At 39.1% G+C, this 18072-nt stretch overlaps 2 protein-coding genes across 5 annotated transcripts in view; one reads left to right on the plus strand and one right to left on the minus strand.

Annotated features, from left to right (window-relative positions):
- The window catches only part of spata20 (spermatogenesis associated 20), a 64536-nt gene extending 61747 nt beyond the window's left edge, over positions 1-2789 (minus strand). For all 4 annotated transcript variants that reach the window (XM_036572802.1, XM_036572803.1, XM_036572801.1 and 1 more), the window contains exons 1-3: positions 2422-2789; positions 990-1127; positions 69-133 (exon numbers count right to left, since the gene is read on the minus strand). In XM_036572802.1, coding sequence (XP_036428695.1) covers positions 69-133; positions 990-1127; positions 2422-2774 — 556 coding nt within the window. In that variant the 5' untranslated portion in view covers positions 2775-2789. The remainder of the gene's footprint in view (positions 1-68; positions 134-989; positions 1128-2421) is intronic.
- Positions 2790-3448: 659 nt separating this feature from the next.
- On the plus strand, positions 3449-17967 carry dhx8 (DEAH (Asp-Glu-Ala-His) box polypeptide 8). The gene is made up of 23 exons (XM_036572806.1): positions 3449-3607; positions 5320-5405; positions 5660-5732; positions 5845-5936; positions 6026-6132; positions 7488-7859; positions 8067-8211; positions 8311-8514; positions 10565-10652; positions 10815-10912; positions 11011-11158; positions 11485-11666; positions 12775-12969; positions 13120-13305; positions 14436-14646; positions 14789-14970; positions 15070-15210; positions 15298-15453; positions 15621-15758; positions 15885-16013; positions 16324-16520; positions 16698-16877; positions 17015-17967. Exons 1-23 carry the CDS (start codon positions 3499-3501, stop codon positions 17232-17234), a joined length of 3639 nt encoding a protein of 1212 aa, XP_036428699.1. The 5' UTR covers positions 3449-3498; the 3' UTR covers positions 17235-17967.
- The last annotated feature ends 105 nt before the right edge of the window (positions 17968-18072 follow it).

Below are 18072 nucleotides of genomic sequence, written 5' to 3' on the forward strand. Positions count from 1 at the left end.
CCATGTAAAGGGCAAAGTGGACAAAATGACAGAAAGGGTTTCAAGTTTTCAGAAGTGACTTATACTACCTGACAAGAAAATGGGTTTGTCTTCACTTTTTGCCTTATCAAAGGCCTCTTTGCCCCATGGAAACCTGAAACAAAAAAAAAGAAACAAGCAGAGGTGCATTAAATGAATAACCACACGTTATAAATACATTAAACAGCTCACATCCTACATTTTTTCTTGGATTTTGTTTTTAATTCCGAGGTCTGCTTATAGTGTTACTATTGTTTTATGTACCAAAAACAGTTATATTTCATGTTTACATGACCGTCTTCCAACTTCTCTTTATTCTTTAGAATTAAACAGGCTGTTTCTGTTATTGCACCTTTAACACATACAATAAATATTTAAATGACCTCTGTTCTGATTGGTTGGCCTGTATTGCATCTCATTCCAAAAGCAGTCTGGGCTGCTCCCTAAAACTTCGGCATGCATAGGTGGAACTAAACTGTTGAGGACTAAATATGATATGAGTAAATGCGTTGGTTTTTGTGACATCACAGATACAGATCATTCAGAACAGACTGGTTTTGCAGCTTAGTTTCCATACACTGGAAGACTGGGGAGTGAACTGTATGTTGTGAAATTTTAGCAATGTTTATTTAAAACATCAAACTTTTATTTCAGAAAAGAAGAAAAACACATTTTTTATGAAATGGACCCCTTAATGCTGCACACACTAAAATGTGAAAAAGCTCTGGTATTAAATTCTTCTTCTTGAACCGTTGTTTTTTTTTTTTTACAAATGCATCTTCTCATTAAAGGTCCTATATCATGAAGAATAAACATTTTTCTAGATCAAAAAATTGAAATAGCATTTGAACACTGTTAAAGTTTCAAAGCATACCATTCATTCTATAGGCTATACGATCCATCTATGGAAAGTGATGGAAGATATGATTCCTTAAATACAGCAAGACAAGTTCTTCTAAAGAGTTGCTCACCAGTCAACAGGGTTGTGTGCATGCTGCAGTAAGTAGGGGGATCTCTCTTTGCTCAGTCGATTCGTGTGTTTTGGTGGATGTGAAGTCTCTTGCCGATCACCCCCTGATGCCATACTGAAACAGGCTGCTCCAGGTGCTCTGTTCAAACAGAAGTAGGTCATCATAGTTTGCATCTTAGGTAACTTGTGCATTACTGTAGAAGCACAATTAACTGAAAGGGGACCTCCACCGATTTTTCACATTTTCTGCATAATTAAATGGTTAATATGTAAAGAAAAACATTTAAAGAGGTTTAATGAGAAATGCTCCGTTCTACAGAAACTTACTGTCAGAATCATTCACAGTGGCGGTGATAGGAACCAGACGTCCATCTCTAAAAGCTCCCTCACAGAAAGTTATCACATGAAATTATGAATTATGGTTATGAATACACTGAGGTCTGAGACATTGTTTTATAGTAGGTTTGTGATAAAGTTTTGGTCTAAAACTTATTTTAAGCAATTTATTTTTAATCCATTCATGGAATGGGGATAAGTGAAGGGTGTTGTTAGGCAAAACAGTCCCAAAAGAAAACTTTATTTTTTTTTTTTTACACTGACAATTATTTTACCATCATCGACGTTACATAAAAAACAAGAAGACACGTGTAGGTTGACTGGTAGGTTTGGATAGTAAATAAAATGGTTATACTTGAGTTGTAGACATCAGGACCTTTGGCTCCTCTAACCACCACTCTAAAGAAATCAGTCTGTAAGCTTCTCTGTAAATGAACCATTTTACATCAAACCACTCTGACTGACTTTGTTTACATCTCAACCACTGCATTATACAGATATTTTTGATAAATCGGTGAAATCTCCCTTTAATATGGCATCAGAGTTCAGACCTGTTTGAGATTCACCACGTCTGAATGAGCTAGAAAAGCAGGTTGTCATTCGTTGCTGAAAGCTGGAATCTATCAAAAGCCTACAGTGTCAAATGAAATGAATGAAAATCGTATAAATTCTGTCTTACAAACAGCTTCCCAACAGGTCTGTTAGCAAGCTAGCTGTGTACCTATTACAGTTATGTGAGACACGCTGAGCTGCCAAGCTTCCTGGCTAGTTTAGCTAATCTCCTCCACTAGCTTGTACTGCTGTATCTCTTGCTGTCAGCCTGCGTTTAAAACAGGTTTTTCAACCAAGCAAGTCGCCGTTTTGTCGTGGTGCTTAGCTTTTTTACTAAACAGCTTGTTTGCTGGATGCGCCGGGCAGGCAAGCTGGCTGGGAAGTTACGCTTGTTTACATCAGTTAGCGGACTGGGATAAAGTGACATTTAGCTAGCTAGCCCTCACACAGAACCTCAAAAACACTGCATAGACAGCGTTCAGTTAGCCACATAGCTCTGTTACCATACGAGTCAAAAGGGTCTGTGGACGTGTTTTTATTTTTACCTGAAGCTACCCTGGGAAGACCTGAAATTCAGAAGTTTAGGGTAGCTGTCAAAGTCGTGGGTGGGCGTGGGTTCAGAGACCCGTCTGTTAAACAAAGTATGACTACGAGCTCTGTCTTTTTTCAAGAAAGCTCCACTAAGCAGCCTAGAGGGTCCGAAGCCTCTAGTAGATGAGGGTGACCGTGTCCAGACCAGTCTGAGCATCCTAAATCCAAGAACAGTCCCGCCTGGAGTGGCAACCCCTGGCACTGGACTGTCTGTCAGTGACGCTTCTTGAAGTTCACACATCTGCCACAGGGGGGCACTAGAGCTCGTTGCACAGTAATGCACCAGCTCGCCGCTTAAAGGGCGCATGTCCTTTTTCTTCTCAATTGTTTTGCATTACTTTTTCTTTCTTTGGGGTCCACTAACGATGTAGATTTCTGTATGAAAAAATTATAGTTCATTTTTATAAGACCATTTTCCAATGTTTTTTTTATCCCTTAGAATCAAATAGGATGTTTTGTTACAGTGACTTTAAGACACACATATGTAAATGACCTCTATTCTGACTGGCCGCTCTGTGTTGAGCTTCATTCAAGAAACACTCATAACTTTCTAACTTAAGCGTGAATAGACAGGTCTAAACTGCCACAGGCTGAATAGGCTGGACATATGTAGCTAAATGTGTTGGTTGTCTTGACCTCACAAAAACAATGAGTTCAAACCTTGTTTTTGCAGCTTAGTTTGAATATACAGACTATATATACCTGGAAAGAATGGTACATTTTAAAACTTTAACAATGTTTACATGTCAAGTGTTTTTCCACAATAATAAATAATAATAATACAATAATAATGAAATAATAATAAATTCATGCAGTACGCGTAATAAGAAAGCGACTGAAGAGTGAATAGATATTTAATGACATTTCAATGTGTGCTTAAGGGTTTTTTATTCTCTCTGAGTTTCTAAGCAGGTTTTGTCCACAAGAGGGCGGACTTTTACAAGTCCCCCGGAAGTGAACGTCCAGGGGATGGTCGTGCTGCTTTTACGTCCTGTCTCACTAACAACAACAGCAGAGCTGCTGGACTAAAGATGGTGGACGTCGGAGAAGACGAGCTTAAGAAGCTCGAATACTTGTCTTTAGTGTCTAAAGTTTGTACTGAGCTTGATAACCACTTGGGAATCAGCGACAAGGACCTCGGTAAGCTAAAGGATTTATCTTCATAACAGTAAGGCTGGCTTTATCCGTGAGCGGTGTCGAGCTGTGGCTGCTGTGGCCTCTAGAAGCAGAAACTTTAACTTTGAGCTGGTGTTGTTTGGATTTGGTATCAGTCAAGACTAAAATTACTCATAATTTGAGAATATGTTATGTGTTGACCAGCTGCTGTAAATGAACCGTCTACCGAGCTGTTTGTCACTCTGTTGTGCTAACCCTCGTTAGCAGTGTTAGCTGTGCTGGCGGTGTGGTCCTGTCTTCTGTGACTGTTCACGCTGTTTTAATGTTAGTCCGTCTCACAACTCATCATGACGTTCACTATTTTTGCGAGATTTGTGGTTGAAATGCGCAGCAGTTACAAAATGTGGCCGCCTGTGATCCTGAACACGAGGTCCGTTTTAATACCGCTTCTGCAGAATGTTAGACTTAAAGGGGAATAACACTGATTTCTCGAAATGTCCCCATAATCCAGTGGTTAAGATTAAACATGTAAAATAGTCTTATAAAGCGGTTTGATGTAAAATGGTTGATTTGTAGAGACACTTGACTACGCAGATTTCGTTACGGTGCTAGTGATAGGAATAAGAAATTAATTGACGATTACAGTGCAAATATAGCCATTTTATTTACTGTCCAAAACCATAGATTGGTATTTTGAGTTTTTTTTATAGGTGATGGTGATGATGCTAAAATAATAGTTAATCTGAAAAAATAGATTTTTTTGTGGGGGGACTGTTTTGCCTTAGAACACCTTTCAGTACACTTTAGGCCAAAACTTTGTCACAAAACTATTGTAAAGCAATGTATTCATAACCATCTTATGTAATAACTTTGTGAGGGAGATTTTAGAGACATAAAACACTTCAGATGTCTGGTTCGTGTCGCCACCATTGTGAACAATTCTGACTCGAGAAGTATCTTGAGAATGGAGCATTTCACACCAAACCACTCTGAATGATTTTGTTGGGCATGTTAACCATTTAGTTAAGCAAAAATGTTGAAAACTTGGTTGCTCCCCTTTAAATGATCAGTGTTCTCTCACTACAATACCCAGCATGCATTAGGCAAACATATTGTACAAACTACAGCGCTCAACAAATTCTGACTGCTAGCTGCTGATCTACAGGCTAATAATAATCCAATTTAAGAATTAGCCAGCTTTCATAATAAATGAATAAAACCAAAAAATGTGCTTGTCTTTCAAAATTGTCTTCTAGTTTCAAGAAACATCATAAAAAGTGGGTTTTTCTATTGTTTAAACCAAGAAATCTCAGGAGAAGTGGTCTGCTGTTCTAATTTTTAAGGGTATCAAACTCATCTCATTGTTCTTTTTGCTCACCTGTATAATGTAGTATGACATGTATGATTTGGAATAAGAAAAGAAATATGTTGTGTTTAATCTTGTAGTTTTGTAGTTTACATTTTTCACTGAGCATGCAGCACTGAACCACGTAAATGTTCAAACACAAGCAGCTGATAGCTAAGATTATAAATATTTGAAATTTGCTAAAGAGGGACAAAATGGCAATTAGAAATAGTTAAATCAGCCTGTATGTGGGGAACACTGACATGTGTTTTTGTTCCTGTGTTCAAGAGAGCGAGAGAGAATGTTTTCACTAAATCAGTTTGGCACCCTACATGTCTATGAAAAATGATTGCTTCATCAATACTAACCCTTATTTTTGTGTTGTTTACAGCTGAATTTGTCATCAGTCTTGCAGAGAAAAACCCAACATTTGATGGATTTAAGTCTGTACTGCTTAAAAATGGGGCTGAGTTTACAGTAAGTGTTTTGCATCATGTTTTATGTTGATTGTGAGACTTGCAGTTTTTCTCGCCTGCTCTACTGGTTGATCTGAATGTATTGTGGACCCGACATAGAAAAATACATTAAAAAAGGCAAAAAAATCATTTTGTAATTTCATCATTTCTCTTGTGTGCAGCCCTTCATTGGCATGGTTGATTTGTTCTTGTTTTTGTACTTAGTTTGCAGTGAGTTGTTGGTTAATTTTGCTTTCTGTCCTTTAATCTGTACAGGACTCTCTCATCAGCAATTTACTCCGTCTCATCCAAACTATGCGACCACCAACTAAAGCATCCACGAGTAAAGGTCAGTCTCAAAATTTGGTAAAATAAAATGAGTTCTGTTTGACATTATTATGGAGACTGTATCATTGTGAAGAAAGATCATTTTGCATTTTAATCTATTATACATCATGTAGGGTGTGAGCCTATTGTCAAGCCGAAGAGTGAGAAAGACAGGTTGAAGGAGATGTTTCCTGCCCTTTGCAGACCAGATAATCCCAGCACTAGAGTAAGTGTTTCTCGCCTGTTTGGACTCACTGTATGTTTGAAATCAGATCTGAGAGCTTTGATGGTAATCTGTGTTTGTTTGTTGGCCAGACTATGCTAGATGAAGATGATGTGAAAGTTGCAGCTGATGCTATGAAAGAGTTGGAGATGTTCATGCCCAGTGCCTGTGCGACAGACTCAAAAAGCAGCAAAAAAAGGTGAGATTATTTGTGCTCACCAGGAAGAAAACGTAATGTGGAGATGTCTTTTTGGTTCTTGAACAAACTTACTTGTTAAATAAGCCAGATGGTAACAAAGGATTATGTTTATATCACCATTCATTTTTAAGCACTTGGGGCTGATTTACTGTGTTTTTACAAAGCCTAATTTGGCTTAAAAAAGTGACCTGTCTTGTTTTAATAAATAGTCGCAATGGCCCTTTAGCTCCCATAGGATCAAAGGGGCAATCAGTGCTCTTTTACACTTGGACCTCATTGCAATACAAACTGGTTCAGTAAAACAATGTTCTAATAAGCTGTTATTTCCTAATAATATGAGTGCATGTTTTACAACAAAGTATAGGTTTGGCTCAATAATAATTTGACTTTTGTCCCCACAGATGATTGTCAAAAGTACATATAGAAAATCTTTTCTACCTCTGAATTACTAAAGATACTCGTTACTTCGTTACTTTGTTACTGAGTGCGTGGTGTGGCTTCTGTTTCACAAATGTCACAGCTTTTGATGCACTGCATGTGGCTAAGAGTTTACATTCACCATGAGTGGAAAATCATACAGTTCCCAGATATCCAAGATATGGGCAGTGAATTTAACCAGGGATTGCACAGGATCACATGGTTTCCAAATGCATTTGGCATTGAGCTAAAGTTCAGCTGATCCCTTCTGCAGAAATTAATTTAATTTTTTCATTGATGTATTGATGTTTTGTGTCAAAGTAGTTTCTCAAAATATTAATTTATGCCCAAATAGTACATTATTAATCAGATCCTGTTCTGTAACAAATCTAGCCTGAACACTCACGTTGATGATTGGTGATGTGATGTTGTTTGCAGATTTCGTCCTCTGGGGTAGTCGAGTGTTTAGGTAGTTTGAGCATGACAATCTGAAAGTACGCTATCATCTTAAGTGATGTGCTTGAATTAAATATAACTAATTCTAATTCGCATAAATAGTTTGTAGCATTTGGCTCAAATAATGCACAGAAACACATTTTTCATGCTATAAAGACACCATGTTATAGCGTTACGAGCTATCCCGTTCATATTACAACCAGTGAACTGTTCTCTCCTTTATAATGTCTCTGTCATGTTATCTCAAGTTAGAATTGATTATAATCAATTATTTTAGCACTCAATAAGGCATGCACTTGTTAGTAGACGTTTTCCAAGTATAAGAATCATTTAAAAAAGCTTGAGGTATTGTATTTAGTATTTATATTGCGCCACTGTGTAACTACTATAGTGGAGACAATTGCACCACGAATTAAGAGCAAATATGGTTAATTTTGGGATAAATCACTTCAAGTGTGTAATGAAATTGACATGCTCTTCAGATCTGAAGCCGCTGGCAGCAGCAGCAAGAAAAGTCGGAGGAGCAGGAGTCGCAGTCGGAGCAGAGAGAGAGAGAGAGATAGAGACAGAGACAGAGATCGAGACAGGGACAGGGACAGGAGGAGGCGCCACCGCTCTCGTTCCCGCTCTAGATCTCGCTCTCCGGATAGAGAAAGGAGGCGCAGGAGCCGTTGGCATTCCCGCAGCAGGTCCAGGAGCCCTGCCCGAGGAGACAGAGAGAAAGGCTCTGACCGCTGGAAGGACAAACATGTGGACCGCCCACCCCCAGAGGAGCCGTCAGTAGGAGACATCTACAATGGCAAAGTTACCAGCATCATGCAGTTTGGCTGCTTTGTTCAGCTAGAGGGGCTGAGGTTAGTCACTGTGGTGTGATGTGCCATGTCAGAGATTACCTTCCTGTATGCTTGTGATTCTCTTAGTGCTCTTGTTTATATTCCTTAAGTTTTTCAAATGAATTAGAGCAAAGTAGCTGTTATCATGATCACTCATAATATTTACCTTTAAATGTTTCTAGCAATTGAGATCCTGATTTCTTTTTCTATGTCCTCCGTTGTATAAAGGAAACGTTGGGAAGGGTTGGTTCACATCTCTGAGCTTAGGCGAGAGGGCAGAGTGGCAAATGTGGCAGATGTGGTCAGCAAAGGTCAGAGGGTGAAGGTTAAAGTGTTATCCTTCACAGGCTCTAAGACCAGCCTTAGCATGAAGGTAAGTGGAATACTAACGAACGCAAAGCAGTTGTGCATCTACAGCTATTTGAGCCTATGTTAACATGTGCTTATGTCTGGCTGTCCATGTCTTTATCAGGATGTTGACCAGGACACAGGTGAAGACTTGAACCCCAACAGGAGGAGGAATGTTGGGGGAGAGGGTCAAGAAGAATCAGCAATGAGGAACCCAGACAGACCCACCAACCTCAATCTAGGTCATGCTCCTGAGGTGGAGGACGACACGCTAGAACGCAAGAGACTCACGAAGATCTCTGATCCTGAGAAGTGGGAGATCAAACAGGTATGTGAAGTTTCAGTGGACAAAGGTCTTACTGTTTTCTAGGGATACAACGATATGCAGATTTCACAATATATATTGACGTTTTCGCAATATGATGCGTTATATTTTCAATACAGAATTATAAAACAAATGCTAAGTGCTTCAGTGTTTACTTTTCTATTTATTTATTTTTGGTAACTCCTGAAAGATGTGTGGGCCTTTTTTTTTTAAAAAGCAGCAGTGCTTGTTGAAGGACAACTGACACAAGTCATTTTTAGAAGACATAAAACAACTAAAAAGAAGATAAACAGTAGTGCAATAAAAGTATTAGTATAAGGTTACATCTTAATATTAACTGACCTGAGCATAACAAGTTCATTTACAATCTGATTTTGTGGTTCTGTATAAAGTGTGACTTTTACCTCCTGGCTGAAATGACTAAACAGCTGCTTGAATCCTGAGGGGGGATATAACTGCGGAGACTTGTTTTTTCTGCGAGGCTGACAATGGCTTCCTGTTCACCAGCTTCTTATTAAAATTTTCCTTTCAAATACAAATAAAGTGTAAATTCCAATAAAAAGCTGGTTAACTTTAGCTTTACATATTCTCTTCGCTCTCATAACTGACACATTTGGGTGATGTCTTTACAAATGAGTTAACATACTTGAAGTATGACCCCTGTATCAAAAACAGTGAATACTAACATTCAGATTGTGACACCCCTACTTTTTTCTATCTGGTTCTTTTCATCGAGAGTCTCATGAAGCAGTACTTCCTGCTTAGCCCACAAATTTTTAAGTTTAGTTAGTTTGCTCGTAACTAACCGAACTATCAAGATTATCTATAATAGCAATAATAATAAGTTCAAAATAACAAATTTGTGCAAATGGGAATCCAGTTTTTGCATGCTGAAGCTTATTCATCATTTGCACTCAAATCTCTTTTTCCACATTGCAGGAAAATTTCATGAATCAGACATGGACCATCATTAAAAGTGGTCAAATCCACCCCCTTTTTTATGCACTTTTGATGAATAAGGGTCATTATGTTTACTATGTGGCCTATATCTGACATTAGTCTGAACAGATCACACTCCTGAACTGACACACATGGCTGTCTTCAGTATCTCCTTAGGGTTAATAGACTCCTTTCATTGAACATGCACTGCTGCTTTAACTGCTGCTTGAAGGACAAACAGCAGACATTACAATGGCCATGCTGGACAATGTTTACAGAAAACAGCAAAAATGATGAATTTTTAACTTAAATTGTTGAAGCTAATCAAGCCGATAAGGGAAGCTTATCTGTTACAACTGTTAGTTTGATTTCTCTTTTTAGAAAGTGCCATGTCGTTCTCATCCTCCAAAGCGAAAGACCTGAAACTTAATTATATTAACAGGAGTTGCCATAAAGGGTCTGTTCCTATACGTGTGAAATTATGATGAAGATTGAGTTGGAGTAATGTTAACGTTACATGAATTATGATCTGACTGTTCAGGTCACATTGCTGTATATAGAATATATATCAGATTTCAGTACCACATATGAAAGTGGCACAAATCAGAAAACATGCAGTGTGAATGTAGCGATTGATATCAAGAAATAAAGCAGTTAACACTCCACTAAGCTTTAACATGGTGGCAGTGATGACTGCATTGCTTTCTACACAATTACACAGTATGGTGTCTTTTTCCTTCTTTAAAAAAAAAAGCCAATCAACTGCTGGTCATGCGATCAGCGAGTTAGCATAAACGTCATGCTATCATATGCACACAGTTGGGGGATTAATCATAGTTTGAGAATAACAGAGAAAGTTGTTAACTGCAGTTATAAAATGTCTGAATCTCGTCCAAGTTGAGCGTGTCTTGTGAGATCAGCCCCAGATAAGAGTTAAATCTATCCTGCCTGGAATTGGCTATTTGTGTCAACTATAAATGCAGATTCATGAGTTAACTCATTACCACTAGATGGCAGCATTGTCTTCCCTAGTCAGATCTGTGTTGCTGTGATACAGATTTGCTGAGTTTTATTAATAATTGTGTGTTATTTATTAATTATTTTCTGTCCATAGATGATTGCTGCCAATGTCCTTTCCAAAGAGGAGTTCCCAGACTTTGATGAGGAAACAGGGATCCTGCCTAAAGTCGATGATGAAGAAGGTATGCAAGAGTAGTTTCTGCTTTTATTCATAACATAATAGCCCATGTGCTGGTGATTTGAGTTGGATTTGTATTACTTTATTTATCTGTTGTCTGTTGTTCTCTTTTAAGAATTAGAAGCGATCAGTCATATTACTTTGTTTATTTGTCTGCCTCCCTCAGATGAGGACCTAGAGATTGAACTGGTGGAAGAAGAACCACCTTTCCTCAGAGGACACACCAAGCAGAGCATGGATATGAGCCCTGTGAAAATAGTGAAGGTCGTTATAATTAAACACTGATCAGAATGCGTTGAATATCACAGGTTAAAATTTATAGTTCATTGTCACTTACTTGTCTTTTTTTCTGTCTTTTTCAGAACCCTGATGGCTCTCTGTCTCAAGCAGCCATGATGCAGAGTGCTCTGGCTAAAGAGCGACGAGAAGTGAAGCAGGCTCAGCGGGAGGCTGAGATGGACTCCATCCCCATGGGTCTTAACAAGCACTGGGTGGACCCCCTGCCTGATGGTATGTTCTTATGGTATTTTTTATTCATTTATTGGGGAATAAATTGTGGAATCAATCCTACTATCACAAAAAAATAGCCGATTGTTACATAATATTGTACACAAGCCCTCCCCAGCCTGAGAGGCGTTTCTGTGGCTTAGCAGTGCATCTGATGGCCATCTGGTTTCCTGCACCCTCTTAAAAGGGCGGATGCAGGCTTGGCTGCAGTTATCTCTGCTCCCTGTATGCCCTCTGGCCTGGCAAGAGTCCATCATGTTAATCTCACAATAAATGCACTTTCCTTTCTCTCCACACACGCAACCCCCACACCTCTGTGACACACACAGCTGATGGAAGGCAGATTGCCGCCAACATGAGGGGCATCGGCATGATGCCCAACGACATCCCCGAGTGGAAGAAACACGCTTTTGGCGGCAACAAGGCCTCATACGGGAAGAAGACACAGCTGTCCATCATTGAGCAGAGAGAGAGTCTGCCCATCTACAAGCTTAAAGAGCAACTCATTCAGGTCTGTGCTTTAATCACAGCTTCATTACAGTTCTATTAAAAAGCAAAATCATATACCTTTTGACATGTTTGATTTCGACCTGTCTTTCAAGATTCTAGGTTAATGGTTGTTGGTCATTGTGATGTGATCATGGGTAGGTGGAACCATGGAAAGACATGGTCTGAACAACCAAACGTTACTAAGGCTAGCACCAATAGTATGGTTGGAAGTTCCTAATAGCATGGTAGGAATAATAGCTAGGGAGCCAGCTTAACTAGCTAACTAGCTAAAGTTAGTTAGAAATATAAAATTGGTGCTTAACCAGCATTAGCAAATAAGATAATGTTACCTGATGAATATCACACGTCCAAACTTGTCCCCTTTGGATGTAATTAATCATCTTGAAAGCCAAATATAGTTTGAGTGTGAATCATGTAGATTTTATAAGATTTTTAATTTTGGAAAGGCACCAAATTACTACATTACTGCTGGCACTAAATCCTGAGAGAATACCTCAAACATATTACAGCAGCAGTTTAGTCATTGTTTGGCCAATCCACAGATACGGTATATAGTTTTTTTTATTGGTCAATCAGAACTAAGATAACACTACCAAAAAGTGAAAAGAGAGTCACATAAAAAGGGCAAAAAAGTGTTAATGTGTAAATTATCATTGTTTGCAATCAAGACAGACGCTACCGCTTCAACTTTGTCCGAAATAGATTTCTTTGGTTTCTGTGGATTGTCGTAACTGCTATGAGTGCTTAGCAGCTGTCTTCAAGTAGTAAATAGTGATCATCGGGATCAAAATACAGCGTGGCATTTTGGAGCCAGTAGAACACAAATGATGGGCAAAGTGACCTCCGTTTTATAGTAGATGTGGGGTCTAAAACTTTAAATGTAACACTAACTGTTTTTGGAGATCAACTGGTAAAAAGACAATCATGTCTACACTCCAAAATGCTCAAAAGAGCACATGATAGTAATTTCTTTGGTGCTGCTCTCTTTTATGTCGTTTTCAAGCCTTCAACCTTGTTCCATAGCCATCTAAACTAATATCTAGAAAAACTGTCAACATGTCACATGAAGAAATGAATAACCATGCTCTGTTATTGCCATGTCTTTGCAGGCTGTTCATGATAACCAGATCCTGATTGTGATTGGGGAGACAGGCTCAGGGAAGACCACTCAGATCACTCAGTACCTTGCTGAGGCTGGATACACTACACGTGGGAAGATTGGATGCACACAACCCAGAAGAGTGGCTGCCATGTCTGTGGCAAAAAGAGTGTCTGAAGAGTACGGATGTTGTTTGGGACAAGAGGTAAATACTGGCTAATGTATATTGCTGTAGATTTTAGATATTCAGCATCCATGTCTGTGAACGCTATTTTGTTTTCCTGTAGTCAGTTGTCACAACACTTGCACTTCTAGAGAGGGGATCATAATAGCATCTTTCTTTCTGTGAATGCAGGTGGGCTACACCATCCGTTTTGAGGACTGCACAAGTCCAGAGACAGTCATCAAGTACATGACGGATGGTATGCTGCTGAGAGAGTGTCTGATTGACCCTGATTTGGGCCAGTATGCCATCATTATGCTGGACGAGGCTCACGAAAGAACCATCCACACTGATGTGCTCTTTGGGCTGCTCAAGAAGGTATGGCGTCAGTACAACAAGTTAATGTTTTGATTGATTGAATAGGTAATACTTTCTATGAATGTCACATTTGTAAGCATCTATAAACACATTTATAACATGTTATAATGCCTTCATATGACATTATAAACATGATTATAAACATTTATAAAAATGAATTAAAAATAAAAATGAATTATCATTTATAAAAATGAATTATTAGATTATACTTTATAGCCATGTTTATTATACATTATGAATTGTTAATATAATGCATTATAAGTAGTGTTGATAACATGTTATACTGTCAGTGCCAAAGAAGTCCCAGCTTGGAGACTGCAAAGTAAAGACACATACCATGTAAATGGTGGTGTACATTGACTTTCCCACATTGGGTAAAGCGCTGATGGCAGCACTAGTTTAAACTCTGACATTTGAAGCCTGTAATGTGCTTTATTGTGTATGTTTTAGTGTTTCAGTAAATCCTTCATTAAATACTTCAACTTGAAGCCTCACTCTTAACACTGGAGGAGGCTTTAGTACAGTACGCTTCACTTTACTTAGAGCAGAGAAATACAACTTATGAGCTCTTATAATTGTTATGAACAGTACTTATAATGTATTATGTTAACAATTCATAATGCATAATAAGCATGGCTATAACGTGTAATGCATTTTTATAAATATTTATAGCTTATGTTTATAATGCCTTATGAATGCATTATAACATGTTATGAATGTGTTTATAGATGCTTACAAAGGTGACTCATAGAAAGTGTTACTATTGAATATGTATTCCGTTGTGAAAAGCAGCCGTAGTATTTTTACCAGAATGTCTGTGGGATTTATGTAAGAATCCTACTGAATATTGCTTACTACAAAATGCTGCTGCAAGTATTTTAGTTTGTTCCAAGACAGTACAACAGAAGTATTATTTAGAGGTGACAATATTACAGATTAATATAGAAGCATTGTACAGCACTGTACTAATCTATAGGTTTTTGTTAGGGTTGCATTATATGTACTGAACAAATTATTGTGATTTTCGTGGAATCACAGTTCACTCGCATTTTGTTGGTAGCTAAATTCTTTTGTGGATTTTTCTTGAGCAACTTCTAACTTCATTGCCATAATATTCTTTTCTAATTCAGACTGTACAGAAGCGCACAGACATGAAGCTCATTGTGACGTCTGCTACGCTGGATGCTGTGAAATTCTCACAGTATTTCTACGAAGCACCCATTTTCACTATTCCTGGCCGTACTTACCCAGTAGAGGTACTGTACACTAAAGAGCCTGAGACAGACTACCTGGATGCCAGTCTGATCACAGTCATGCAGATCCACCTCACTGAGCCACCAGGTAACCACCCAGTATTTTATGTGGACACATGGAAACATTGCACTATAATTACACAAACCATCTTCTCCATGCTGATCTAGATAAAAGACCTCTTTTCTGTGCATCTTAATTGATGATGGACCACTTCTATTTTTATTTGTAGGTGACATTCTGGTGTTCTTGACGGGTCAGGAAGAGATTGACACAGCTTGTGAGATCCTGTACGAGCGAATGAAATCCCTTGGCCCTGATGTTCCGGAATTGATCATCCTACCTGTATACTCTGCCTTGCCCAGCGAGATGCAGACCAGGATCTTTGACCCTGCTCCACCCGGCAGCAGAAAGGTAGGAGCATGTTTCTTTCCTCTGTGGAAGCTACTACAGTCCAATCATGTCACGTTTTAACGTTTTACTTTCTACTTTCTACTTTATATTTTTATTTAGGTGGTCATTGCTACAAACATTGCTGAGACCTCTCTGACAATCGATGGGATCTACTATGTGGTGGATCCAGGATTTGTCAAGCAGAAGGTGTACAACTCCAAAACAGGCATTGACCAGCTGGTGGTGACCCCAATCTCTCAGGTAAGTTACGTCTATAATTAATCAGCCACTTGATTTTTATACACTTAGCATTTCGAAGCATTAAAACTATCTTTTGTGGTGTTTCAGGCACAGGCTAAGCAGCGGGCAGGCAGAGCAGGCAGGACTGGACCTGGGAAGTGCTACAGACTGTACACGGAACGTGCATACAGAGATGAGATGCTCACCACCAACGTACCTGAGATCCAGAGAACTAACCTGGCCAGCACTGTGCTATCTCTCAAGGTGTGCCTTTAAATGCTTCCCTAGGTCTTGTGTCTTTTGCACTTGTCTTAACAAGTAATTAAAAGTTATTTTGTAATAATTTTATTGTATAAATGTTATACCACTTGAAATTTGATTTATGTGCTATTTTTCCAAACTCTGTTTAATCAACTTTTTCTCGTTTTCAGGCTATGGGCATTAATGACCTGCTTTCATTTGACTTCATGGACGCTCCTCCTATGGAGACTCTGATTACAGCCATGGAACAGCTGTACACGCTAGGTGCTTTGGATGATGAGGGACTGCTCACTCGTCTTGGACGCAGGGTATGAGTTACTGAAAACTGTGTGTGTGTGTGTGTACGTGTGTGTACTAGAGGTGTAAATCATTAACCAATTATTAGTCAACCAACAAATCAACAAAATGTTCATCTTCCTCTTCCTGTTTCTCAGATGGCAGAGTTTCCTCTGGAGCCCATGTTGTGTAAGATGCTTATCATGTCCGTCCACTTGGGCTGCAGTGAAGAGATGCTGACCATTGTGTCCATGCTGTCTGTGCAGAATGTGTTCTACAGGCCCAAGGTAATGCCACAAGCAGCCCGCTCATGCAGAGTGATCACACCCACACCTAACTGTCACCCTTGTTCATGGCTAACGGGCAGTGGCTGCTAGATAAGATGAAATGTCTAGATGCATAATGATTGTGTGGTTACTATTACTAGACATGGTCAACATTGTAGTCACATATTAAAGCACCCTGAGGAAGCAGATACTATTAACAAAGAAACGTCAAGAAAGATTTTCGTGGATGCTTTTGTGTTTCTGTTATTTATCCCTAAATCCATGGAAATAAGGTGAATCTACATCATCATCTGTGTGTATTATATTACAGGACAAACAGGCTCTGGCTGACCAGAAGAAGGCCAAGTTCCACCAGCCTGAGGGAGACCATCTGACCCTACTGGCTGTGTACAACTCTTGGAAGAACAACAAGTTCTCTAATCCCTGGTGCTATGAAAACTTCATTCAGGCGCGCTCCTTGCGGCGTGCACAGGATATCCGTAAACAGATGCTGGGCATCATGGACCGGTGACAAATTTTAGGACATTTACTTCGCACCTTATTCCGAATACACTTTTGGCGCATGCTTAGTTAGCGTTTAGCTTACTTTGTAGACACTTCATATTGTGTTTAGATAATTAGGCTCTGAACTGGTAATGCAACTTCTTCGAATAACTGTAACTAATTCTTCTCTCATTCTTCTAGACACAAATTGGACGTGGTATCGTGTGGCAAGGCCACAGTGCGTGTGCAGAAAGCAATCTGCAGTGGTTTCTTCCGCAATGCAGCTAAAAAAGACCCTCAGGAAGGCTACAGGACCCTTATAGACCAGCAAGTCGTTTACATTCACCCCTCCAGTGCCCTGTTTAACCGACAACCTGAATGGTATGTTGGCATAAGAGTGAAAAGATAACAGTTCAAGTACAGCCCTATAATTACAAATTCTTTGTTCTTCCTCTGTCTCTAACGTAACATGTTGTGTGTGTTTTTTTTTTGTTTTGTTTTTTTTTGTCTTTCTTCAGGGTGGTGTACCATGAATTGGTTTTGACCACCAAGGAGTACATGAGGGAAGTGACCACCATTGACCCGCGCTGGCTGGTGGAATTCGCTCCAGCCTTCTTCAAAGTGTCAGATCCGACTCGCCTCAGCAAGCAGAAGAAACAGCAGCGTCTGGAGCCTCTCTACAACCGCTACGAGGAGCCTAATGCCTGGAGAATCTCCAGAGCTTTCCGCAGGCGCTAGAATGTCCTTAGAAGATATGTGTGGACTGCCATTGTCCTCTTGTGCTGCTGCTGAGAGGTGGATCCACAAGCACACATTGGAAACAGGATGGACGTCATGGACAGATAGTGGGGGAGTTGTTTTTCATCTCTACCTTTCACTTGAACTCGTTTGTATGTACCCACACAAATGTTAAAGATCTGAAATCTTTCTCCCTAAACCTTTTGACTGTTTATCAGTAAATAGGACCTTTTCTCATTTTGAAGAAAACATTTAGGTTTTGAATAAACAAATTTACAACATGTGTTGTAATTTATTGTGAAGCATGTTTCAAATGTAACTTCTTTTCATTCAGTGATTCTAATACGACCCATTTTTTGTAAAATTATGTACAGAGAGTATATCTGTCCCTGCAGCAATGGAAAATAAACGGATCTTAGGCAAGCAGACCCTCAGTGACTGAAGTGCAGACAGGGAAGGAGGTTGTGATTGATTCAGTTAGTTCTGTTAGTTCCTTGTGTTTCTATCTTGCGCCATCCTTGCTTAGGATTTACAGTCATTTATGGACCATGACTCAACACAGGATCAGTGTCCTCAGCCTGAGGAACATTTTATTCTAATTGTGTTTCACAGCAGGAAATTATTGGGAATTGAAATGTGCAGAAGCTTTTTATATTGTTAACCCCTCAGTTGTATTTTATCATCTGGGATCTTTTCCGTGCTGCGTTTAATAAACTTTTTTTACTCAAAGTTGCTTCTGTTACAACTGTATCTGTTTTTTTTATATTTATCATTTGTTAATCGAGTTGTCATAAGACTCATGACTTGAAGACCATGGAGTAAAAACCATTAAACAAGG

Source organism: Colossoma macropomum, unplaced genomic scaffold (assembly GCF_904425465.1).
Source record: "Colossoma macropomum unplaced genomic scaffold, Colossoma_macropomum, whole genome shotgun sequence".
Taxonomy (NCBI): Eukaryota; Metazoa; Chordata; class Actinopteri; order Characiformes; family Serrasalmidae; genus Colossoma; species Colossoma macropomum.